The sequence below is a fragment of the Lampetra planeri genome, chromosome 1, assembly GCF_965212315.1.
Source record: "Lampetra planeri chromosome 1, kcLamPlan1.2.h2, whole genome shotgun sequence".
NCBI classification, from domain to species: domain Eukaryota; kingdom Metazoa; phylum Chordata; class Hyperoartia; order Petromyzontiformes; family Petromyzontidae; genus Lampetra; species Lampetra planeri.
This window is the reverse complement of record NC_136107.1, coordinates 18,755,061-18,781,913: the sequence shown is the minus strand read 5'-3', so window position 1 is coordinate 18,781,913 and position 26,853 is coordinate 18,755,061. Positions and strand designations below refer to the sequence as shown.

The following is a 26,853-nucleotide window of genomic DNA, read 5'->3' as shown; positions in this document are numbered from 1 at the left end:
CACTTATAACTGCTTTGCCATTACTTATTGCCAATTATGGACTCAGACTATTGTCCTATCATCTCATAGAGTCCCTGGCAAGTAATAATATGCTACACAGTGGCAGTGGGGGTCGCAAAATGCCAATGATCATTGGGGGGGCATGTGCCACCCCACCCCCCCCGGCTCCGCCAGTGCTCCCCACGCCTTGGTGGTCAGGAAGTTGTTTGACAGTACTTGACCACGCTGGTAAGTGCTGGTTGGTGAAGGAGGGGCCCCAGGACCGGGTCAGGTATCACTCGCCACTGATGTTAAAAGTGGCTGGGAATTGACTCAGGTCTCTGGGTTCATGACTCCATGCTAATTTCGTTATTAAATCGGTGGCTATTTCCTTATGCTCTAAACTTTTCTTTAAAACCCATCAGTTGACTTTCATATTGAAATTTACACGGGTCATAATGTAATGTATGCATACGCATCATGCTAAACACGGTTTAAATGTTGTATAACTCCAATAATTGGACCTAATTCATGAAGGAAAGATTCCACGTTCATTGTATCTATGTTTTATTCTATAAATATAATGGGCAGTTAAATGATAAAAAAAATACATCGGAGTAATGAATTAGCCAAGAAAATAAAATATCTATCTCTCAGCATTTGTAAATAAAATTACACAACAAGTTAAGCAGCAAGCCTCCTATCATTGTCATTATCATTGTCATCATCTTCTTGATTATACCCTGAAAGTCAGTAATAAGAGCACTATCTGTTAAGACTGCATCACTTTGCTAGTGGCGAGTATTGGTGATCCTATGGAAATTCTGGTTCCTACTTCATGAATTAAAATTACTTCTTATATAATCGATTAATGACACGTGAATAGAATCGTGTGAGAGTTGATAAATTGAGTATTTTATGCAAATGACATGAAAGGCACACTCTTGGGTTAGGTTTGTGCTCATAGAGTGAACAAAACTGCATAAACCTAACAGACAATAAGTATAACCCGTAAAAACAAAGTTTTTCACTATAAATCCTTTATATGCGTGGCAGCGAACTTAATATAAAGGATTTAAAAATATATTCGCCTGTGGAGGACGCGGGGATCGATCCCGCGACCTTTGGCATGGGAAGCGAGGGCGCTACCAACTGCGCTACTCCGCCACGGCGTGTGGAGGGGTTACGCTCTGGGCTCTTATACTGTAAAGACATGAATGCGTTCTATTTGAATATATGTAAAATACATTTTTTTTGCCTAAAAAGTGTAAAATTTTGGGAATTTTTTTTCACGAACATGAATTGTCTCGCACAACGAGTCTGTGTGCAAAATGTCAGCTCGATTGGATCACGGGAAGTGGGTTAAAAAACGACCGAAAGATTTACACGGTCGTAAGCAAGCAAGCAAGCACGCAAGCAAGCAAGCGAACTTAATATAAAGGATTTAAAAATGAGAAACAATACAAATGATGCAGTAAAACCAAGACAAAAAAGATTATTGGATTGAAATGTCACCGCAGATAATGAAATTCATAGATCCTCTGAAGGGAAACAACATTTTAAGTGTCTGATTGGAACATTGAAAAAAATGATGAATCTTAAACTAAAATGAACATCGCCAGACACAACACCTCAACATGGCAAGAGGAAAATGTCAACAGAAGGAACAATGGGAGAGAAAGGTGAAGCAGAGGACGAGAGGTCCTTTCATGCGAGCACTCACCTCCTTACTCACTCAAGTCCTCGCTCAGGAGCGCACTCCCACACATGTGCACACGAACAAAGACAAAGATCCCCCGTATAACCTGAACAGACTGTTGGCACAAGTGCTGTTAGCGAGCACCTATGACGGGCGGCACAGCACACGAGGGGTGGGTGGCCAGCACCACGCCAGACCGCTTTTATCTTCCTGGTGGCGATGTTTTTACACACTGCACCAGGTACTCATTTGAGGCTGAGTCGACCTAGGGGAGGCCCACGACCAGTTCAGTTTTTCATCACTGCAGCGCAGCATGCTAACCGCTACACTACCGCTCCCCACTCGCGCACACGGGCGCGCTCACGCAAGCTACCATGGGCACGCACCTGCAGGAAGTTTGGGCGCAGCATGAGTATACGCGTGTCCTCCCAGCCAGCGTGGCATCCAAAGAGGAGGCCCACGGCGTCCGCCACAGCAACTACAGGGGGTGGCGGAGCGCGGTACGAGCGCAGCTCCTCCACGTCGCGCGGACGCAGTGCGCGCAGGGCCCGCAGGGCCGCCTCGTACACCGGGCTCACCTGGAAAGGAATAAGGGGGAAGGAGAGACACAACATTACACGGCTCAACTGGGAGCGACACATGCCTCTAACTGCCTCATATGGCAGGCTCACCTGGAGGCAAACCGGCGACGGGACTCACGTGGGGTAGATTGGAAATGTGGCTCATCTGCAGGAAAAATGGGCTCACCTGGGAACAAAACACTGTTGTATGTTATTGTAACTTTCTGAACTGCCCCTACTGGACATCTGTAAAAGAGAACTTCAGAGCTCATCAGATTTATCCAGGATAAATAAAGATTCTGATTCACTGGCTCACTCGGGAACAAACCACACTCACCCAAGAGCAAAAACCCAGAAGCTGGACCAGTGAAATCTAGCACACACCAAACCAGAGGGGATGAAACTGTCGCTAAATGTATCTTATGTGTGTGATCAAAGAGGCATGAGCATGCGTGCCAGCCTATGTGATGCTACGTGGCCAACCTGGTTGAGTTGAGCTCGCATCTTCTTGCGCAGTGCTTCCAGCTGCTCGTGCAGTGCTGAGATGTGCTCCTCTGTCTGCCGGCATCGCTCCAGGGCCTCCTCTAGCTCACGGTGCTTGCAGTCCGAGGTGCTCTGCAGCTGCTGCACCAGCTGTGTGTATGCAGGTGTACGTATGGGGAACGGGAGTGCAGTGGTTAGTGTGCTGCGCTATGAACCTGGCGACCCGAATTCGATTCCCGCTCATGGCCAACACCAGTGACGATTATCTGAATCTGTCCTGGGCCTTCCCTAGGTCGACTCGGCTCCAAATGAGTACCTGGTGTGGTGTGTAAACATCGCCACTTGGGAGACAAAGGCAGCCGGGTGTGAAGCTGGCCATCCTCTCCCTCGTGTGCCGTGCCGGCCTTCATAGGTGCTCGCTAACAGCACTTTCCGCAACAGTTTGTTCAGGCTATAAGGAGGGATCTTTGTCTTTGCATGTACAGTATGCGCATGTGAGATTTTGTGGAGAGTGGTGGCGCAGTGTTTTGTGTCCTGCGCGTGTCCTGACTATGGCTAACATCAACAAAGGCGTTCGGGCGTGGTCCTGGCCACACATGACCTTTTACACTGTTCCGGCCTATATAAGAGCTCTTTAGTCTGTAAAGGTTCCATCGATGATCATTGATTTGTTTTCATGAATGTATTTTGTTGCGTAAAGAAATCAGCACCCAGGAGACAAAGGCTGTGGGTGTGCTAATAAAAATCGCCGAGATGACGGTCAATCCAGCTGACCAAACTGGATTTTTCATGTGTAAAAGCTGAAAACAACCAACTCAGCAGAAGCATTGCTTGCAGAAGTTTCCACTGATTTGTCAATGCTATTCAATGTGTAGGGGTGTCAGGGGAAGGATTCCCACCAATAGGAGGGTTAGTGGCAGGGGTGATCGAGGAGATATAAGGGGAGAACGGGCGGGAAGAGGGGGCCTTTGGCGGGAACGAGATTGGGACGGCTGGGGACAGGTGTGGATGGGAGACAAGGATTAAAAGACGAAACCCCTGCAATCTTGTGTCGGCTCTCCTTTACAAATGCATTCGCGTAAAAATGCACTCCAATCTCTGCAGAAATATTTTGCACATACATTAATACATTGCTAAAGCATATAAATACTGCATACACATATTCTAGATTTGAAGCTTTCGTGACTGCAAGGATTCATACTCTTAGGTTTTTTCGGTAAAGTCACGTAGGTAAAAAAAAATACTAAATTAAATCACGAAACGTCGTGATTTAATTTAGTAATTTTTCATTCATTATTTAAAAAAATTACCTACGTGACTTTACCGAAAAAACTTAAGAGTATGCATACACATACATCAACTTTAACAACCACGCACCACCTATGGTGTAGGTATGAGGAACCAAATAATGAATGTGTTCCTTTGTTGAAACATGGCGAGAGCCTGCTGAGATGTAATAGACAATTAACTGTTAATAGCAATCACAAATCCATACGTAACATTTTGTAGAATTGATGTGGCCTTGGTGACTGGAACAAACTGGTATGACTTAATGCATATGAGTCATTGCTGGGGAGGACACGGGCAATTTGAGCAATGAGGTGGGGTGTTTATCACTGACCTCTTTTGTCTGGAATCACCAAATTAGAGCTGCTCACTTATAACGCTTGTAAAGAAAAGAAAATCGTGCATACAGGACAAGGTCATGTCGTTTGTTCCAGTTTAAATGTGCATCCGGCATAACACAGTGCAGAGGTCGGTGCACTGGATGATAAGTCAGTTTTAGCAGAATTCATGTTCGGTTTCAGTCACCCACTGACTTCTCCAGAAAATGAACAAAGCACGCTTGTTACCAAATAAAGATTATAGACTATGTGGCATCACCATTTGTAGTCGGTAGTTGCATACCAACAGTGCCATAACACAAATTATATATTTGAAAAAATCAGCTTCAACAACAGTCAATACAAGTAGGTGTCCTGTGGGACGTGTGTCACCTCCTGAGATGATTCCAGCTCGGACTTCAGCTCGACCATCTGCTCCTCCCACTCCTCGACAGTCCGCTCCACCTCCTGTACTCGGCTCAAGGCAGTGCCGAGCCTGTGGATTAAAACAAGCGGTGATATGGACGTATGTATGTACGTTGAATTCCTTTCGCACTGTACGTAACCAACCGTGCTAATCGGAGGCGCGGGGGAAGGACAACAAACTAAACACAAAAAGCAGTTCTAAAGAAATTCGTATTCAATCGAGATTTTAAAATGCAAACCTTGAATGGCTTCCTAATATCGGCAGATCTGGGCTCCGATGGCGAGTCCCCTTCGATAACAAACATGATGACCTGGGAGCGTCTTTATCAGTAACTGTCATCAAGACCGTCCCCTCTACTCTCTTTCTCTTCTTGCCAATTATACCAGTTTTTTTCAGTGACTACTTTGAAACGGCTTTCTGTTAATACTGACTTGTAGAATATCACGACATTTCAACCACCAATACACAACACAGCGATTGTGATGTTGGATGTACCGTACGACTTTTTTCATGTTTCAATAAATTAATGTATATGAAATAAATAAAAACAACCAATGATAAGCGACAAATGGGAAGCATCGTTTGCTCAGTGGTAAATCGCATGCATTTTCAAAGCAAATACCAATTCCTGAGTGGTTTGCAGTTTATATTTGAACTTTTAAGATCATCATTTGAAAGCATGCATATTTTAAGTTTAGTTTTTACTAAAAAGCAGAAGTTACCGATGAATGCGCTCGTGCCGGTGCCTGTCGATTTGGTTGTGCAGAGAGAAGAAGAGGTCGACCGCGTCCAAAAATGCCTCGGGCGGGAAGAGGGCCTGAGCCCAGTTTCCGAGCGACTCCGACGCAAGAGTCTCTGCCGACTGGTGAACGCTCGCCAGCACGGCGCAAATCCTGTGCTGATCATACGCGGGGACGTGTACTGCACGCACACGTAAACGGTGATTACCATACGGGTGTGGACACTGACGATGTGGACACTGACAAAGGAAACTGAACAAAAATCTGAAGAGTGCACAAGGATGCGTGGAAAGGTGCATGCTTGTAATTAGACTGAGACGGGAAGCAGGACATGTGGATTAGAGAACGTACGCAAGTTGGAGCCATCTGACTGCTAAGTGCGGTCTGGTAGGACGCATCCTTGGAAGAGATGTTGTAGAGACGAACTACTGAGTGGCAACCGAAGGAGGGAAACATGCCCAGGTGGCCAACCACCATGGAGACGGAGCAATAAAATAAACTTGCGTGCAGAAGCTAGATGGATAATTACATTTGGAGACCATGAGCTGGTGACGGCTTGGGGAGACCTTCATCCAACAGCGGATAGATCATGGCTGAAGATGACGATGACATACGTGCACAAAGGTTCCCCATTTAAAATTAATGAAAGTAAAATAAAACAAAACAAAATAAAATTCACGACGTTTCGGAGGCAACACAAGTCTCCGTCATCAGGTGGGACCGTCACAGCCGAATTAGCTGCATCAAGTGAAGCAATGATTCAAGATGTAATCCCTTATAAGCAAGTTGAAGGGAGGTGGAGAAGGGGGGGGGGAGAGCTTATCAGGCTGTGGTAGCCAATGAATGGAAACGTATCGGGAGGGAGGAGGAGCGGTGATCAAAGCCTGCACGCAGTGCTCAACACAATGAATGGAGACGTGTCGGGACGGAGGGCGAGCGGCGATCAAAGACTGCACGCAGTGCTCAACACAATGAATGGAGACGCGCCGGGACGGAGGGCGAGCGGTGATCAAAGACATCACGTAGTGCTCAACGCAATGAATGGAAACGTGGCGAGCGGTGATCAAAGAACAATGAAGAGATTACTGTTAAACACTGTGGATGTTAACACTCGGTGAAGTAAATTAAAATAGTGCCTGTCAGATAAGATGGTCCAAAAAGTGTAATTAAGTCTTTTTTGCGTGGTTAATAACATCTTTCCAGTGATTACTGAGTTTGTACCCATCATCACGGTTGAAATTATGTCTGTGTTTGTATATTTGTATGGCTTCGTGTACAAACCTTTGATGGTAGCCCGGAGGTTTGCAGAGAACCTTGGTCTCGGAAAAGACAATTTCATGAGAGCCCGCCGAGTTGTAGCAATGATCGGCAACGGCCGAAGAATCAGTTCTGCCGTGTTTCAGATCTGACTTGTGCTCGCGGACACGATCAGCAACATGACGTTTTGTTTCTCCAATGTAGCAATCACCACAAATGCAACTCAATTTGTAGACTCCAGGATACTGTAAGTCAGGAACGACATCCTTCACAGATGGAATCAGATCACGGATTTTATGCACTGTACTGAATCGGACTTGGATCTTATGTTTGTTTAGAATTTTGGAGATCTTTTTGGTCACGCCTGCTATGTATGGTAACGTGATAGTTTTGGTCAGAGTTTCATGTGGTTGTTTCTGTCTCTCCCACCACACAGAAACAACCACATGAAACTCTGACCAAAACTATCACGTTACCATACATAGCAGGCGTGACCAAAAAGATCTCCAAAATTCTAAACAAACATAAGATCCAAGTCCGATTCAGTACAGTGCATAAAATCCGTGATCTGATTCCATCTGTGAAGGATGTCGTTCCTGACTTACAGTATCCTGGAGTCTACAAATTGAGTTGCATTTGTGGTGATTGCTACATTGGAGAAACAAAACGTCATGTTGCTGATCGTGTCCGCGAGCACAAGTCAGATCTGAAACACGGCAGAACTGATTCTTCGGCCGTTGCCGATCATTGCTACAACTCGGCGGGCTCTCATGAAATTGTCTTTTCCGAGACCAAGGTTCTCTGCAAACCTCCGGGCTACCATCAAAGGTTTGTACACGAAGCCATACAAATATACAAACACAGACATAATTTCAACCGTGATGATGGGTACAAACTCAGTAATCACTGGAAAGATGTTATTAACCACGCAAAAAAGACTTAATTACACTTTTTGGACCATCTTATCTGACAGGCACTATTTTAATTTACTTCACCGAGTGTTAACATCCACAGTGTTTAACAGTAATCTCTTCATTGTTCTTTGATCACCGCTCGCCACGTTTCCATTCATTGCGTTGAGCACTACGTGATGTCTTTGATCACCGCTCGCCCTCCGTCCCGGCGCGTCTCCATTCATTGTGTTGAGCACTGCGTGCAGTCTTTGATCGCCGCTCGCCCTCCGTCCCGACACGTCTCCATTCATTGTGTTGAGCACTGCGTGCAGTCTTTGATCACCGCTCCTCCTCCCTCCCGATACGTTTCCATTCATTGGCTACCACAGCCTGATAAGCTCTCCCCCCCCCCTTCTCCACCTCCCTTCAACTTGCTTATAAGGGATTACATCTTGAATCATTGCTTCACTTGATGCAGCTAATTCGGCTGTGACGGTCCCACCTGATGACGGAGACTTGTGTTGCCTCCGAAACGTCGTGAATTTTATTTTGTTTTGTTTTATTTTACTTTCATTAATTTTTATGTTTTTTACCTACGTGACTTTACCGAAAAAACCTGAGAATATGAATCATTGCAGTCACGAAAGCTTCAAATCTAGAATTCCCCATTTAACATTGCTGGATGCAGGGGCAAGTGATGTCAGTGAGTATTTACATCAAGGCAGCCGAAGTACCGAGTGGGAGGTGTGACCAGCCTTTAGGTCTGCAGCACTGATGATGACCACACCCCGTACGAGGTACTCACGTTAGACTGAGTCAGCTTCCAGATGCTAACTGCTATGTGTTCTAACAATCAAGCCTCGATTACAAAAAACTGCAACACAGTACGCTAACCACTACAATACTTCTCTGGACATGCACATATATAATGTTATGAGGGGTGCTTAATAAGGAAATTATATGGCACAGCAGAGAGCCCAATGTCAGCGACAAATAAAAATTGTCACCGTGTCTTTCAGGCATATATCAATTCATCCCTTATGATTAAATTAATGATCAGAATTGGGGGTTGCAATTCCATTCAAGAATAAATAAAATAAATAAATTATGACAAGTATCACTGTCTCCACCATTAGCCTAAATCTAACATTAGCATATACTTTCCTTGATAATTAGATCAAATGTAAATAGTAGATTCTCCCACAATTTGATAAGTGAATGCGAAGCATAAGAATCCATTTTTATCCACGAGGCAACGCATTGTTACATGCCTGCAGCCTTCTGTGCAGTACAATTGACTCTGACAATAGTTATTCGGGATCTGTGTTCAGGGATGCCAAAGAATGGATTTAGTCAGACAGAGAAAGACATCACGGACTGCGGTCATGTCGTGCGAGTCTCACAGGGGGCCCTATTGCCTCGTCATCTCCGTGGAAGCATTGAACGTAGAAGGGCAAAAGACAAAAATGAACAAGGGTGGAACAAGTTCAGCATGGGGAAGGAACATCGTGAGAACTTGCACTGAGAGAAAATATTGGCCTAAATTGAACGTCGACCTCCGAACTTGGAGTTGACACCGACAGATGGCTGGATGGCTGAATGGTAGCACGGTGGCGAGATGTTGACTACCTCGCCTGGTATACAGGAGGTCGTGGGTTCAATCCCGACCCTGACGCCTGTATATATGGAGTTTGCATGTTCTCCCTGTGATCACGTGGATATTTCTCCGGGTCCTCTGGTATTTCCCTCCACATTTAGAAAAATGCGTGTAGAGTATTTGGCTGCTATAAATTTCCACGTGATAAGCCACTTCATTTAGCTATCATTTGTGGTTCTGAAAAAGAGCTATACGGCTCAGTGGGCCTTACCTGGTAAAATAAAAAATATAGTTTAGTTTAAAATTGTGTAGTGACGTAGTTCGGAGACAGTAGTAGCGGGAGGCACTTTCTTTTATTCTTGCACACAATGGCGACTATACGCACCCTACGTGGGTGTACACTCTATATTTTACACACACAACCATCTATCGTCGGCGGCACTATCTAGCTAGAACAGTTGGCAGGCTGTCTAGCTAGCGGCGCCCAGTGATGGTGAAGACGGTGGCGACAATGGTGGCGAAACAACAGCACGGCGCGGGGACCCACTTCCAGCAAAATCCCCGAGCTCTCGCTCAGGACTCCCTCTGATGCTCCCGGCGTGGCCTTGCTCCGCCCTGGCCACGCCCCCTTCTAGAACCTACTAGCAGGTTCCTGGGGCTTCCAGATGGACCCCTCCATGAACTCTGCCCTAGTTATCTTCCCCCCGTGTATACTGTCGCCTGCTGACGTGCGTACTGCCGTACACTGCAGTTATCACTTTATGTCAGCAGCCAGCGCGATTACTCTACAATAGTAAAAATATATATATATACTGTAGTTTGGAATGGACGTTCAGCCTCATTCATGGCAGTGATTTTAAACAAAGTGGCGACCCACCTTTGACGGTCGCGTGCAGGAACTCAAGTCGGCGGCGCGCCACGTGAACGAGCGTGCGGCGCCCCCAGCGAGAATGCACGCTCACAGAGGTCGCCATTGTCACCAGGGACGCGAAGTTGCATCCCCGCGTGAGCTCAGCCTCCTCCTCGTCCCCGCTCTGCCACGCGTCCACCAGGGTCACGACGTGCAGGTGGTTTCTCACACGCCGAAAAAACCTTGCGGGGTGAGACAACGGTTCAATGTGGGCATTGACTAAAACAATGAAGTGAAATTTGAAAAGAGTGCAAAGCGTGGAGAGATGCATGCTTGGAATTATACTGAAACCGAATAGGAACACTGGAGTTCGAGAGCATACGCAAGTTAAAGACATCATATTGCCCGTTCAGAAGGTAAGTGGGCTTGAGCAGCCCAAGACGCTACAAGGGATGATGACCGGTGGTCGAAACTAACGATGGAGTGGCAGCCAAAATAGGGAACACGCCTGAGAGTACATCAATCACAGAGATGGAGAAATGAAATCAGCTCGTGTGCATGTCCTAGATGGATTGATGGTGACAGCTTGGGAAGGCATTCCTCATAGGCAGTGGATGATCATTGCAGATGATGACAATGACTATGTATGTGCTCTCCGAGATCAGACAATTTTTGTCATATGGATGCTGGATAGGTTGTGTGTGCTAGAATGAGTCTGAGTTGCACGCACGGTCAGCTCACCTTTCCACAGGGCCCTGCGATCTTCTATCGACCTTCGCCAGCCGGTCTTTGCTCATAGAGCTGCCAGACAGCTTTTCCGAAATCTCCTTCAGGTCGGCACTCGAGTATAACTCCGGGAACATCCCTTCCCTTGCCAGCGCGACAAGTTGTGCGTGCCACCGCCGAACCACCCAGTTTGTCGCCAACAAGACGGCTGGTTTAGCCTCGGCGCCAGCATGCCAGCAGGCCATCTTGATTTGCTGCCTCAGAGATTCATCTATGGTTGCACGACCCCCAGCGCTCGCGCCCTCCGCGAGTTCAAATACGCTGGCCCGGCAAGCGCCGGCGGCTAGCCTCACCAGCGCCCGACGGCCGGTGCAGGGGCCAATGCCGATCAGCAGAGCGTGGGAGGCTGGGCGGCAGAGCGCGCGGCACAACGCGGCCGCACGGCGGGTGCTCTCCTCCGTCACCCCGTCGTCGCCGGAACGCTTCTCCAGCACGTGGGCCAGCTCCTGCCACCCAACCTCTTTGTGACGAGCTCTTCCCCTGTACGGCAGCAACCCCGTGAAGGTGGGTGCAAGGACACTGCTGTCGCAGTAGAGGATGTCCCTGAACTGCTCGCCGTGGTGGAGGATGTCTCCCATCGTTAGTGGCAACTCTTTGCTGCCGGTCGGTGGCTCGTCGGCCGGCTTTTTTCTACCGCTTCTCTTGCCTGATCGTGAGTGGGCCATGTTCACGCCTGATTTGTTGCCGCTCGTACAGGAGTCGTAACTGCTCCGCACGGACCACCCTGTTAAACGTGGAGTTGTCACCGTGGCGGTTGTTCTTTCGGCACGCTGTGCATCAACCGACGCTGGTTTTGCTGGTTCATCTTGAGCGGCCAAAGAGTGGCCAGCCCGGAACAAATGGCTCCTCCCATCATCATTATAATCATCATCTTCAGTTTCACTGCCAGACATAGAAGAAAGATGAAAATATGTGGACATGTTGGCTTGCAGAGTGCTGGAAGAAGCCGCTGCAGATAATGCAAGCCCAGTATCTAAACTCAGCGCTGCTCTTCTGTGGTGTTGGGGTCGCTGGTTCGGAGACTCAGTTGAGAACTCCCCACTCATTGATGAAAGTCCAATAATTACATGTTTCTGCACTGCTCCGAGCAGGATGCCCTGGAAAGCATCCTCCCCCTCTGCCGTGCAGAGGCCGTCTCCGAGCGTGCGCCATGCCTCGTGGCTCCACAGGCGGACGAGGCGACAGGCAACTGCAGAAGGGCTCTCCGAACTTCGCATGCACGACTTTGGCGACACCGAGAGCAGGCTGCTCAAAACCTCCCCAACGGAGCTCAGAGAGAATGGACAGCACACTTCAGCTTGGGAGAGCTTTAGCCATTCCCTCATCTGCGAGATCACCTCCCATGTAGCTCTGACCAAGGCATCGGCCAGGCGCTCGGGGTGAACCAAAGTATTGGTCGGAAGTTCCTGCAGCCAGACTAGTAGCGATGGAACGCAGACCGTGAAAATGTGCTCCTCTGTCACCGCCGGCAAGGTGAGTGTTGTGAAGAGGTGGGCGAGACGTGCTGGCACAGTCCGGCTCTGCTCCCCATTGTTCACCCACGACGCCAGGATATTTAAAGGAGCTGAATAGAAACTCGCAGACTGCATGCGTTCAGGGTCGTACACAGATTTCATCGACAGCAGCTGCCGGGTAACTTCTACCAGAGGCTGGCTGCTAGACTTGACATCTGCAGAACATCAAATATTTGACTCCCACGATGCACACAGTTATGCATCACAATACACTGAGGATGAGCACCACTCGGTAAATAATATTGTGACCATGGGGCACCGTGTTTGTACCTTGGCGAATATTGACTCGGGAACAGACCAGATAATATCGCATGTTTTTCATGACGAAACATTTTTTTCAAAATAGATGTAACGAGTAATCAATTTGCCAGAAGTGCAAAGCTCCAAGAATCATTCAACTGAAGACGAACGTAATTCCAGCCAAATGGTCTTTGACACACAATACTATCATTTGATCCTTGTTGGACATATCCTATGTTAAGATTTCGTCATTGTGTTCTGCTCTGCTCAGACTCCTACCACAGCCAATTTAGGAATACACTTCTTATCTTTATAACCACAAATCCCGTGGAAATCCTACAATGATTTCAAAACAGAACATAATTACGTACCAACTTTAGCCAGGTGGAGATCATCCAGAAAAACCAGGAAGGGTGCTCGCTCTGCTCTAGATCCAGAGCCCAAAACGTTTTCTCCTTTGGCGCTCAAATTCACCACGCGGCTGAGGGACAATTTCTCCCGGAGAACCTGACGGAGGCGCGACGCCTTCAGGCAGGGCGACACGGCCACACGGTGCTGCTCGCCGCCCTGGCCAAACAAGTTCCTCCCTGGAGTGCAGAGTGACCGGAAGAGCCATGTGGCAGCCGGCTCCTTGTTGAGGCTGCCCGCCTGAGACAGCAGGAGACACGGGGAACCTGCCGACACCAGCATCTCCACGAGTCGCGCGTACCACTTGTGCTGTGGGAGGTGGAATAAGATAGTAGAATGTAACAGTGCATCGCGCTGTTCATTTAAACAAATTCCTATGCTCAGGGTACATGCATTGATATGTATGTGTGTGTGTGTAAAAGGCAATTGATTTAGATATAAGCAAATGTGATCGCAATGACATGACCATGTTACTTATGAAATAAAATTTTATTTTACGTAGCGTATGAATGTGCTCACATGTCAAGACGCTGTATAGAAACAGTGGGCATATTTGTTTTGTAGGCAGGGAAAAAAACGTTCTTGAGTCGGAACTTAAATTGGGGAAGCGTCAATAGCACAGATGGCTGGGGAAAGGGAGTTAAAGACTATGGGGATAGCAGTGGAGAAAGAGCAATCAACAACTTTAAAAAAAGTTACGCTCTTGCTCATCAAGAACACAAACCATGCAAATAAGACAGAAAAAGTATGATAAATAATACAAATAAAACAATACAAACGAGACAGAAACAAAACGAAATAGTATTGATTTAAATCACAACCCCAAACAGTGACATTTTGTTGAATTGCTTTGGGGGAGGTGATTTATCACACAACTAAGAGACATGCAACATAGCACTGTGCATGACTGTTACTGTAATCATCATCTTTATTTACGAAGAACCTACCATAGCAAGATGCTGTGATGCACAGAAAGTACATGTCATGCTTCATAATGAGTACGCATGTGAACACTTTTTTCATTTTGATTCCATGGTTAGCAGCATATTGATTAACTCGATCACTACCATAAGCACATTTTAGACTTTGTGAACATCAGAAGAAACACACTGCGATGAGAGACATGCACTCATATTCAAGTCCTAGTTTAACAATGAGTGTCCTAAATTTAGTTTGAAAGAGCTCTGGTTCGTGATCCGGAGTCATTCTGTGCCGTATCCAAATAGCCATTAATTACTGTGCGTTTTAAAAGTTTGTAGGCAGCCCAAGATCTTTAAGAAGCGTAAATTAGCCCCAAGGGTGGCATTACGCTACTTAACAGAGCGGCTGAAATAAGTTGAAATCAATAAACCAAATAATGTGGTGAAGCTGGAAACCTCGGGATGGATTTTCACATCGGCACTGGAGGAGTATCACTGTACCTGTGGAAAGGGAGCGAATCCATCCCTGGGGTTGCTTGTGGCCGACGCCTGCGAGACTTCCCAAACGACAAGGCGGCCCTCGGGTGGTTCAGGCCACAGCTCAAACACCGTGCCACATTCCGGCAGCGTGACTCCGTGCCGGCTCGTGCTCAAAACACGCCGGGCCACCGAGTCAAACTCGCCCCAGTGTCTGCCACCGCATGACGCACACACACCCACACAGGACATTTTGTTTTTTGGGTTTAAATTAAGGCCACTTTTAAAGTTAACATCATGTCTGGATCGCTAACAGCGATGAAACTAAGCAATTTATCTATATTTGTTCAAAGATTCAATTGTTGTTTTGATACAAATGAATGGTAAACGAATTGCGCTGTTATGCAATCACATGCAACAATAACAGATTCGTGCACACAATACGTACGAGTGAACATATAAATGCAGTGCGAGGAGGGAAGCAGGCAAGTGAGTCATGAGTCGGTAGAAGAGGGCTTTGTGGTTGGATAAATGTGGATTTATTCCACATCAAAAATAGATATTTTTTCAATAGTTTTTTGGTAAAGGTTTATTATAAAGATATATTAAATAAATGAAATATACATAATTGATTCAATTAAACAAGCCCCTATTCTATACAAGAGAAAAGTAACCTGTGGTTAAATACTCAAATGGAACCTAATTGACAGATACGGATGCTTTTTTCACATAATTAATTAACATGTATCCATACTCATGAGATTCAATGTGAATAAGTTATATTATTGTGAGTGTATTTCGTCACCCCTGCCCCCCACCACCATGTCAGCCCCCCCATTGCCCCTCCACACACAAAGACACGTGCCCATCTGCTGTAGGACTTGGAACATCACTCGCTTCACATGATAGGCTGTTGCAAACGGTAGTGGCCAAGCAACAAAGGCAACCAAAAAGCTCATCAGCTGAAATATTGTATCAGCCAATTATATTCCTGACATGTAATGGCACCTTAACAAAACACACGCCACTCCCGGTTACACAACGAATGGACTCAACGCGTAAACAACTGGGTCTTTATTTCCACGCAGGAGGGAGTGCAATGTGTTCCAAGAACTCGGATTCACAGAAGAACACAATTTCCTTTCCAAAGGGGCGAGTGTCATTGTGTGGTTCCACTCCTGCGTGCGGAATCGGTGAGCTGCAGTGCCTCTGGTAATGAATGCCCTGTTAGAGACAAAGCTTCCTGCTGACCTTGTCTCCAGGCGTCCTCCGAAGCCCCACACGTAGGAGAAGAGGAACAGCGCAACGGCCCGTTCGGCGCTGCATGACCACCCAGGAACGTCTTGTGGCGGTGAAGCTAATTACATAAGGAAGTCATTTCCACCCCCGACCACCGCCCAAAAAAAACACACGCAAATGAAACAGGGCAAATTACGAAAGATCGCTGTCTTTAAACTTAGTGATCAATGTCCAAGATTCAATTAAATTTGTTACATTTAGCATTTTTTTTATTCAGCTAGCAAGAATAGCAACCCATGTTTACTGGTGCAGAAGACGCAAATATAGCAATTAGCATGTAAGTTATTGATGTAAAATAAAAAAATAAAACGACCCATCAAAATATTGTGTCATTTTAGATGGAGGTCAACTGTTATAACCCTCCATTTCACCCCCATTTAAAGAGAGCACCATGCAATTTTGCCAGGATAAAAAATAAGACGCATTTTCAGTTATATATATGTATATATAAAACAACTTTTAAGCGGCTGAATCTCATCCAAGAACATATTAAAATAAAAAAATATATTTGCAATTAACTGCCAATTACACACAGATATCATAAACATTTTTTCCATCACCTTGGCTGAAATTACCATTAAAGATCGATGGCAGGATATTCTACTGTGACTGATTGGACATCACAGCTAAATGCAGTTCACGTGCCCATCCTACAGCTTGCGGGGTAATTGGAAAATGGAGCTGTGGGTGTATATCGAGTTAGTCATCTGACAGAGATGGGGGCACATAAAATAAATCATGTTCACTAATATAAATTCAGCCGTGTCTTCTCTGCTCAGCATAACATGATGTGACCTCTTCGTCAGGATTGAAAATCTAGCTGGTGCATCATACGGAGATGCCTCCACTTCATTGATTGAAATTAATGGGGTTGAAGAAAAGCGATGCGTGATTGTCATCTAATGATCTGGAGGAAGGGTTTGTGGATCACGTAGAGATGATGTGCAGTGTGAAATTTGACCTGTGTAAGGTTTGAGTATTCTCCACTCATATGCTGGGTGTCTCCTGGCATTCTAGTGCCTACCCATATTCAAAAGGAATAACATGGAATAAGCCTATCATTCCAATCAGAACTCAGAGTTGTAAAAGTAATGGATGCTTTGCTGAAAGGTAAATTGCTTTATTATTTACAGGCCTTTGTCAATTTGACTCTCCTTAAAATGAATGTGTTGTTTGACCGTACTTCAGCACACTGATTAGTGGAGGTGGTGAAGGAGTGGTGGGGGTACTCCCAGTACTGTTTAAGATATCACTCACCACTGATTTTAAGCGTCGATGGAAATCAAACTCAGGCCGCCAGGTTCAATGCGCAATGCACTAACCAATGCACCACCATTCCACCGAAGTAAACATTAAACAATTAAACATTTCTGGCCAAGTAATTTCACTAACAGCCGAGGTGTCCGCCTCACCTCCAGCAAGGCCCTGCTCATCCTTGGTGCCACACTCCTCTTGCCGCGGTGCGATTGGAAACGTCTCCAAGAGGGCGGTGATGAAGCCGAGGAACGACGCGACCTCCTGCACGCCGTCCGGCGCGGCGCTGCCACCACACGGAGCCAGGGCCAGTGGGTTACTCCGCAAGAACGCGAGCGTTGGTGGGAACACGTCCTCAGCCAGAGACCTCCAGGCTTGCGCTTCTCCGTGAGTCACACCGAGCTTAATGGACTCCCCCTCCAGCCATGACTGGGAGGAGACATTCACGAGTTATAAAACACATCAGTAGAGTGAATTCTACACCTGCATTTACAGCCCTTTTTGTCAGTCCACTGCTGGATGAAGGCCTCCCCACTCCTTGTAGGTCTTGGGGGTTATTGGACCGTACTTCACCATGCGAGTCAGTGCGGGTTGGTGAAGGCGGCGAGCATAGACATGGGGGCACAGATAGTACAGTGCAACAACTTTTAAAAAAATTATTTCATAATGCGTACCATGGAATATGTGAAATGTTGCCTGTGTCATACGGCTGTCAATTGAAAAATGATGCGAGAATTCAAATTGGCCAGGAATTGCGTCAACAGAAAGCTTGTGCTCACCTCCAGGATATTCCTCCACTGGTCTTCCCCGCAGCAGCTGACAAGAGGCAGCCAAGCGAGAGCCGCAGGGGACGCGTGGGCCAAGTCGCTCGTCTCAAAGATGAATGAGACCTTGTTGAAGCCTTGAGCCTTTGGCCAGTCACTCAGGGTGGAGGAAGAGCCACAAGCTAGCTTAAAATACGTGGCCAGTGCTTCCGTCAGGTCCTGATGAAAGTTTCCATCGAACACGATCCACGTCTGTCTGAAGCTCCTGGCTTTGTTAGGCATGGGCTTGTTGGTCAACGATATATTCAAGGTGTTTCCTGGAGCAGCTAAGCCTGCATCAGATTCTTCCTCTATACCTGCACTTCGTAATAGTTTTTGCACAATTCCCTGCCGCCCAGTTTTGTTGTTATAACCGCTGCCTACAAGGTCTTCAAGTGACAAACAATTTGGGAAAATCACTGAAGTTCTGACCAAAATACTGTCAGAAGGACTTTCAACATCCTCCATGCCACGACTGCCAGCATTCTCAAGCTCATCACTCTCACCCCGAAAGCCAGCAGAAGAGCACCCCGCTGTTTTAAGTCCAGAACCATGCAGTCGGTTGATAACTTTTGCGAGCGTCTGGTACGCCGTGGTCTTGCCACTCCCCGGACGTCCCAGTAAGATGACCCCGGGGGCCGCCTGCAGCGACTGATGCAGCTGTTGCACGCTCAGAACACCGCTCGCCGTCACCTGCAAGTTGTCCTCGCGGATTTGGCTATGGACCGCGCTTTTAAACTCCAGGCATGACTCGGAGGAACGTCCTTCACGTGCATTAATGAACGACGGCATGAACTCCCCGAGCAGGTCCTGCGCCTCCCGCAGGGAGTCTGCCCTGAAGAGCACGTTCACTCCGTGGAATGCAGCGCACACGGCACGCTCCTCGTGCAGGCTCTTCCTGTAGGAGAGCCCTGGGTTGGTCGACAGCGGGGGATGCCGAGGGCTGCAGGGGTAGAAATCTGTGCTGTCACCTTTGGTTGTGCTCCCGTTGCCATCCTCGATATTATCGGCAAGAATTCTGGCGTGATATATTTTGGAGGCTTCCTTAAGAATGCACTTAATGGCTAGCAAGTGGCACATTTTACCCACAGGGCGCAGGAACCCACACTTATCTGCAGCCTGACAAAAAGACGAAACTTTGGCCGCGAGTGAGAACGAGTCGCAAAATCCTTCCGCCAGTAGGAGGACCTCGACAATTACGTGGATGCTGGGCGTCAGTACGGAAACCGACCGGAAAGCTGAGCTCATGAGGCTCCCAGGGAACCCAGAGTTAGTGGGGCTTTCAATGAACGTGAGGAAAAAACCAAAGCTTGGATTTACATGAAGACAGGTGTCCTCAAAGTTCACTCGTCTGAATGACTCAGAAATTGAACTTTTGTTTTGTGCGTCATGAGTTCCACAAGCGCAGTTTCGTAAAGGAAGCCTCACTGAATCATGGTCACCGTTGCTTGGTACGGTATTCTTGTCTACACAGTGGCTTGTGTGTGAGTGTGCGCTGCTGTTGTCACGCTTAAAAAGCCACGCCTGCTTCAGAGCTGCCTGCAGCTCCAGGATCTGCTGCGATAGGATGGACAGAGTGCCGGCCAGTAGCTGGTCGGCATGTTCCAACACGAGCAGGGCGCCGCACCTCGCCGCTCCACGAACAAGGCGCAAGACATCACCGGGGAGAAGCTGCTGGGAGCACCGTGCGCTCACCAGGAACCTGCCAAAGGCGAATGCTAGCTCCGAGGCGATCGCTGACTTCCCTACCCCTGGGCGCCCAAAGAGAGCGGCAGTCGCGCAGTCGCTGAGGGCCAGCACCAGGCCGAGCAGGCAGCGCTCCGTCATGGGGGTCATGACGAGGCGAGTGGCGCACGGCCCCAGGTATTCGTGCTCGTACGAGAAGCGGAATCCCAGCTGCTCCACCCAGCAGCTCCACTGTGACTCAGCAGACATGGTCGAAGACGGGCGGCACCCCGGCCCCTCCGCTCCACCACCGTAGCCTCCTCTAACGTGCTTGACATCGGCGTCAACGTCGGAGCCAAGGTAATACTTCATCAGCTTCTGCCACTCAAAGCTGCCCTCCGAACGGACGGAGGCAAGGCTGTCCCTCTGGTTGCAGGTCCTTGTAATGAGGCAACTCAAAAGGAGGTGCAGCCTGGTAGCATCTTTTGATGTTGAACCTTGGCTCATGTGCCATCTCAGAGCAAAAACCAGGCGACCGAGTTGCATGTTACAGACGTCTTTTGCTTTTTGAATTTGGTTTCCATTTCCCCTCAAGGTAAGGACGATAAATTTGGTCCACAAGACCTCAGATGCTACAACTATGTACTGCACTGAAAATTTTGCCAACAAAGCATTCCATTTAATCAAAAACTCCGTGATGTCCTCCTCCGGTCCATTCCAAATGCCAAAATTACATCGCCTGACAATGCAACTGTTTGCTATCTCTGATGGGTCGAGAAAGGGCTCGCCTGACATGAACGCAACACATTCAACCAACTGATGGCAGCCAGTGGATGCGAGGGACCTTTCAAAGTCCTGCAGCCAAGCAATTGGGCAGTACCGTGGCCGAACGTCTTCTCGCAAGCGTAAGACTTCCCCCACCTCCCCGTGAGCCGCGACAATGGAGAGAGGATCTGCACAGGCGCGTAACGCTGGGTCAGCAGCCTCAGAGCCATCGCCAGCGCTGGGTGGTGGACACGCGTCAAAGCCCAAGCCAACCACGCCGGGAAAACACCGCGTCACAAATGGCAGCAGCCTGTGAGCATCAAAAGCGCAGGAGAGCAGACCCATGATGTCTTCATCTGGGAGGAGGAACAGCCGAGCGAACCGCTCCCGGGAAGAGTCGGTCAGCCGCGTCAACTCGCCGAAGACTTGTTCTGCGGTGGATATGCTGCTCGCGAGCATTGTGCGGAGCGCGAGTCCCCACTGGTCGCGCCGAGTCGCGTACTCTCGCCGGTGGCCCAGCACCGACAGCACGGAGGGGTCGTCCAGAGCGGCCTGCACCACGTCCCGGTAAACTTTGTCCACCTCGCTGTGAAACTTCTGCGCCTGCAAGAATCAAAAACACAACATAGCCAGAGGTGTTTCATACACTGAGCAAAGGGGGCAGATGAAAAGCTGTAGATTTGTATACAAACAAGAAACTGTGAGATAATGATAGCACACATCTTTTTGATTATATTTGTATGACGTCAGCATCTATATGGGCTCGTTAACATGAACTGCAGTTTAAACGTACACGAGTAGGTGTGCATTCGTAATTTAACTTAATTCGAAACTTACGAGTTGAGGATGATCTCTCTGAAGGCCCATCTCATTGAAGACCTTGCTGAGAAAGAGCCACTTTGACTGAAGAGTGACCCACAAATCCAGCATATCATCTGCCAAATAGCACGACATTCAAAGGTAAACTTGCATATTCCTCCATTATTGGTTAAATAACTTATATACAACTGAAAAAATATAGCCTCATTCAATTACAAAAACCAACTGATTTCAAACATAAACATTGTAAGTAATTTTTATTTAAAGCTTTCGTGACTGCAGGGATTCATCTTCTTGGTTCTTTCGTTAAAGTCACGTAGAAGGAAAATAATAAAAAAATAAAAAATAATAAAATAATTCTTACGTTTCGGCCACAACGCAAGCTGCTTGCGTTGTGGCCGAAACGTCGTGATAATTATTTTATTATGTTTTATTTTTTATTATTTTCCTTCTACGTGACTTTACCGAAAGAACCAAGAAGATTGTAAGTAATGTCCCGCATTATTTTTGTCATCTGGGAGGCAGCCCGGCATCCCTAGTAACAGCAGGGATGAGGTCACACTGCAATGTCAACCATCAAATGCGATCTCCTTTCAATCTACAGGACACTTGAAAGATCATTTACAGGTCTTTCCTCAGTTTAACAAAACAACGCTTAGGACAGAGAATAATTCGCAGACTATTTCCTACCAAGAGTGCCTTACTGAAAAAACGTACTACAGGTTATCAGCTAAGCAACACCTTACAAGCTGCAGTGAGAGTCAAGCGATAGTGGTACACACCACACCACGTATCTTTCAGCTCCTTTAAGAGTCAAAGTGTTAATTTGCTCAAACGAGCAGTGGGGAGATACTCATCTCCATTGGTAGCCCCGAGCTATCGGTGAAAATTCCACGTTCAAATAACAACACATTCACCAATAACACTGCCTTAAAAGGAAAGAAATACATTTCGATTTAAAGCTTTCGTGACTGCAGGGATTCATCTTCTTGGTTCTTTCGGTAATGTCACGTAGAAGGGAAGTAATAAAATAATATAAATAAAACATAATAAAATAATTCTCACGACGTAAGCAGCCGTCCTCAGGTGAAGAAACAGGTCTGTCGAGAAGACAGCGTCTGAATGACACGCCCCAGGCTTGGAGTGTCTATTTAAGCTAGGTTGGAGCGGGAAGGTGCGCCTTAACAAAATAATTTGCATATCAATAGGAATTTAGCATATTTATGGGAAATGCAGATATGGGATTAGTACTGCTTGTGAAGTGCGTAGGAGGTGGGAAGGGGGTTTAAAGTCATTATGCCCGTGCATTATGCAGGTGTAGTAATGCTTATGACTCGTTGACACCGGAGTTGGAGGCACACTTGTTTATTTGAATACCAACTTTGTGACATACACAATTGAGGGGGTATCGGCCCCCTCACCCGTCTATCTGAGGACACACCTCTAGGCTAACCTTAGCCTGCCTCTGAGTCCTCCACTAATGGGCTAGGGGAGGCTATCTTGGCCCGACACTGGTCAGTCGGGCCCGGTACCCAGAGTCCAGACCAGCACTGGCTCTGGCTCTGGTACCACGCCACTGGCTCGAGCCTGCGCGGTCCTGATAAGGACGGCGTACCAGGGGGAGTCCAGGGCTCTATCTCAGACGTCTTCCGCCTCCTCTTCTTTAGCTAAACATCACTCCCGAGCCCCCCGATACATTCCCCTTTTATACACCCCCCTCCCTGAGGGGTGGGGCCCCGGGGGATCGTAACGTCCGAAGCGCGGACGTCGTAGAGGGCACCTGCCCGTGCACTGACGTAGCCCCGCCCACTGTGCTTGTTTACCATAGGCTGCCATGCATAACGGGCTCTCTGTAACAGCCCTACATCACTCCCCCCCACATAGCATGCAGCCGTCCCGGCTGCCAACATACAAAATTTGACAATAAAGGTGCCTTCACCCCCTGACGTGTGCCTCACTATTTTTGAACCATAACAGGAACCAGAACAAGACACAACAACAAGATGAGAAACAACCCGTCGCACCCCCCCGAATAAATACGAATTCCGTAAAAAAAACAGCTTATATACAACCAGCAGGGAACCCACCCCGCACACACAACAAACGGTGAACCCAACATATGTACATCCGAGGAGCGGGAAACACACCATCCACACAACAGCCAATAAACACAACAGCTATGTACACATTTTCCGGCCTCACAACAGTTTGCGCATTTTAGCGCGCGTCCTTGCAGCGGGCCCCTCACACGGGGTAACCCCGCGTGGCGGACCATCAGGTGGCGACTGTCCGTCTTGAGGTGAGCATTCCTCTGACTCCGCGTGACCCTCGGTATCCGCAGGAGGGGTGATCGGGCGTGAGCCCGTCACTCCTGATGCTCCTGAAGGTGGCACAGCCGGCAAGGCATTAGGTGAGAGCGACAGAGACGGACCCAGCAAGTCGGCCGACCCCCCACATGTTTGGCCACGCGCGTGTGAAGTGGGGTTGTGTACCGCAGCGAAGGGTTTTAATCTGGAGGGGTGCACGAACCATCGCCGCTTCCCCCACTTGATGCGCACGCACTGCGGACGTAACACCTCCACCACTTCCACAGGGCCCCGCCACGGCCGCACAAGTTTAGAGGAGGTTGCCAGTGGCACCTGGGGGCAGTGCAACCATGCCTTGTCCCCCGGCTTCCACTGCAGCATGTGCGCTCGACTCAATCTGAGGCGCTCATTTGCCTTCTGACGGAGGTCAGAGTTTTGCATTGCAGCATCCCGTGCCTCGGTCAATTTGTCCAGATTAAATTTAACGTGGTCAGCCAGATTAGTTTTTCCCTGCGGCACGAGGATCCGCAACTGGGCACGAACAGGCGGGTCTGGTTCTCGGCCGTACATGAGGTAAAAGGGAGAAAACCCCGTAGCCGCATGGGGTGCCATCCGGTACGCCGCCAAGACCCCCTGAATTTGTAGGTCCCAATCCGTTTGCGAGTCCGAAACTTGTTGTGATAACATGGACGAGATGGTGCGATGCAAACGTTCGACCATCCCGTCAGTTTGTGGGTGATATGGGGAGGTCCGAATTTTCTTTGTGCCCAGGAGATCGCAGACTTGTCTGAGTAGTTTACCGGAAAAATTTCTGCCCTGGTCGGTCAGCAGCCTCTTTGGAGCACCTTTGTCCAGGACATAACCCTGAACAAAGGCCTCCACGATGGCTGCTGCCGACTGGTTGGCCAAAGGCCAGGCCATAGGCCAGCGTGTAAAATACTCGACACCCGTCAACAAATATCTATTCCCTCTGGGGGTGGCGGGGAATGGTCCCAAAATGTCCAGAGCGACCAGCTCGTTTATCCTGGACACTTTGATCGATTGCAAGGGCGGGTTAGACTCCCGTGCCGGCGGTTTGCGTTGTGCACATTGAGGGCACGATCCCAACAAATCCCCCACATCCCTCATCATGCCAGGCCAGTAAAAATCAAGTTGCAGCAAGGCGAGAGTCTTTTGGGTCCCCAGGTGTAGGAGGCGCTCATGAGCGGCCCATACCACCCTACCCCGCAACCCAGTAGGGACAACCAGCCGATGTCGACGTGACTTCCCATCCCAATGCATTAGCAGACCTTGGCACATTTCCCATGCGTCGGAACCACCTCTTTTTCCCCCCGCCGCACCGCCAACGCGACGTCGCCACCCGAGGAGGGAGACATCCTCCATCTGGAGGCGCCCCCATTCAATGACGGGCAACCCCAACAGGGAATCTTTGCCCTGTTGTTCGATCGAATTAGGAACCATTGCATCGTCGTCGTTGGCGGCCGCCAAGACAGGTACCGATGTGTCCCCTGGAGGCCTGCAACGTCCAGACCCCAGGAGGCATGCACACTCGGAGGTGGTTGGCAAGCGTGACAGAGCGTCCGCGTTGGTGTGGCGAACGCCCTTACGGTATGTGGTTTGGAAATCGTAATCCTGGAGGACCTCCAACCATCGGGACAATTGTCCCGATGGCTGTTGAACCCTCAGGGCGTACTGCAGTGCCGCATGATCTGTGCGGACGGTGAAATGCCGACCGTACAGATATGGGCGATACTGTTGGACGAAATGGACAATTGCCAACAGTTCCCTACGGGTGACACAATACCGTTGCTCCGCTGGAGACAACACCCGACTGCCGTACGCAACCACATGTTCCACGCCGTCAACCACCTGGGAGAGCACGCCCCCAATACCCGTGTTGCTCGCATCGGTGTCGAGCAAGAACGGTTTTGAAAAATCAGGGTAAATCAGGGGAGGAGCGTTTACCAAAGCATCCCGAAGGGAGCAAAAAGCAGCCTCCTCCTCCTGACCCCAGCAAAACCGAACCCCTTTAGATGTTAAAGCATGTAGGGGTTTGGCGATAGTCGCAAAATTAGCGACGAAGCGTCTATAATACGACGCAAACCCAATAAAACTCCTAACCTCTCCCACTGAGGTGGGAGTCGGCCAGGAGCTTACACACTGCGTTTTGGCGGGATCGGTAGAAATACCTGAGCGCCCCACGATGTGCCCCAAATAACGCACCGACTCGCGTAACAAATGGCATTTTTGGGGCTTAAATTTCAAATTAGCAGCCCGCATCTTTAGGAAAACCGCCCGCAACCTCTGGAGATGTTCCTCAAAAGTTTTGCCAAAGACAATGACGTCATCCAAATAAATCAGGCACGACTCCCATTGCAATCCAGCCAAAACCAATTCCATCAACCGCTGGAAAGTTGCCGGCGCTGAGTGTAAGCCCATCGGCAACCGGTTGAATTGAAACAGGCCGTGCGGAGTACGGAAAGCAGTTTTAGGCTTTGAATCATCGTCCAGAGGAAGCTGCCAGAATCCCGAAAGTCCAATGTGGAGAAGAATCGCGCTCCCGCCAAGGCGTCAAGCGATTCGTCCATCCGTGGGAGCGGGTATGCGTCGGCAACCGTAATTTTATTAAGGCGCCGAAAGTCAACGCAAAACCGCAACGAACCGTCCTGCTTCTTAACCAGGACGATCGGCGCTCCCCAAGGGCTGTTGGAGGGAGAAATTATGTCGGCGGCTAGCATGTCATCAACAGCCGATTTGACATGGTCCTTTTCGGCGGGACTCAACCGAAAAGGATTTTGGCGTATTGGCGCGCTGTCACCCGTATCAATATGGTGACGCAGCAGATGAGTGCAGCCCAAATCGTATTTATCCCGACTGAAAACGTCGGAAAATTCCCTCAGTAGTGTCTTAAGACGTTGGCGCTCTAAATTTGACAGGTCCGTCGATCCCGCGCAAAGCGCCTCGAGCCACCCTTCATCGCTGTCTGAATGTGGTCGCGGTGCAGGGGCAGCGCCGACATGACTCGCGACGGGTTCCTCACAGGGCACCGGCGTTGCGTGAGCAAGCACGGTCCCCTGTGGGACCACCACCGTCTGCGAGCCCACATTGAGGACCGCGATGAAGGGTTCTCCATCCCCTCTCACTATGGTCTGGGCCGGGAGTAAATTAGGTCCACTGACCCCGGCCCTAGACGGTCCCAGCAAAACCCCTTGAGCCCCAATGCCCTTAGCGAAGGGCCGCCGAAGTCTCAAAGGAATTAACATTTGCGCCCCCGGAGGAACGCGCACCGTTCTATCTACGAACGCCGGCACCGTCGCGAACGCCGTCCGGCTCGTAGCGGGGGATGGCAAAAACGCCATGCGTCGGCCCGATGGGAGCTCAATGCATCCCTGGTCGATTAATATCCTAATCGGCATTTTGGCCAGGAAATCCGTCCCCAGCAGGCACGGAACCGCCAGCGAGGAGGAAACAAAAATCGGCCCAGATAATTTAATATCCCCGACACAAA

General features: G+C 48.7%; 1 protein-coding gene across 1 annotated transcript in view; it reads right to left on the bottom strand.

Moving 5' to 3' along the window:
- The window catches only part of DNHD1 (dynein heavy chain domain 1), a 98,754-nt gene that overhangs the window by 36,411 nt on the left and 35,490 nt on the right, over positions 1 to 26,853 (bottom strand). Inside the window, exons 21-32 of the mRNA XM_078595453.1 lie at positions 21,058 to 21,155; positions 17,767 to 20,823; positions 17,146 to 17,416; positions 15,686 to 15,791; positions 14,459 to 14,648; positions 13,001 to 13,346; positions 10,831 to 12,544; positions 10,117 to 10,331; positions 5,475 to 5,673; positions 4,719 to 4,821; positions 2,722 to 2,871; positions 2,065 to 2,256 (exon numbers count right to left, since the gene is read on the bottom strand). Of these exons, the coding sequence (XP_078451579.1) occupies positions 2,065 to 2,256; positions 2,722 to 2,871; positions 4,719 to 4,821; positions 5,475 to 5,673; positions 10,117 to 10,331; positions 10,831 to 12,544; positions 13,001 to 13,346; positions 14,459 to 14,648; positions 15,686 to 15,791; positions 17,146 to 17,416; positions 17,767 to 20,823; positions 21,058 to 21,155 (6,641 nt within the window). The remainder of the gene's footprint in view (positions 1 to 2,064; positions 2,257 to 2,721; positions 2,872 to 4,718; positions 4,822 to 5,474; positions 5,674 to 10,116; positions 10,332 to 10,830; positions 12,545 to 13,000; positions 13,347 to 14,458; positions 14,649 to 15,685; positions 15,792 to 17,145; positions 17,417 to 17,766; positions 20,824 to 21,057; positions 21,156 to 26,853) is intronic.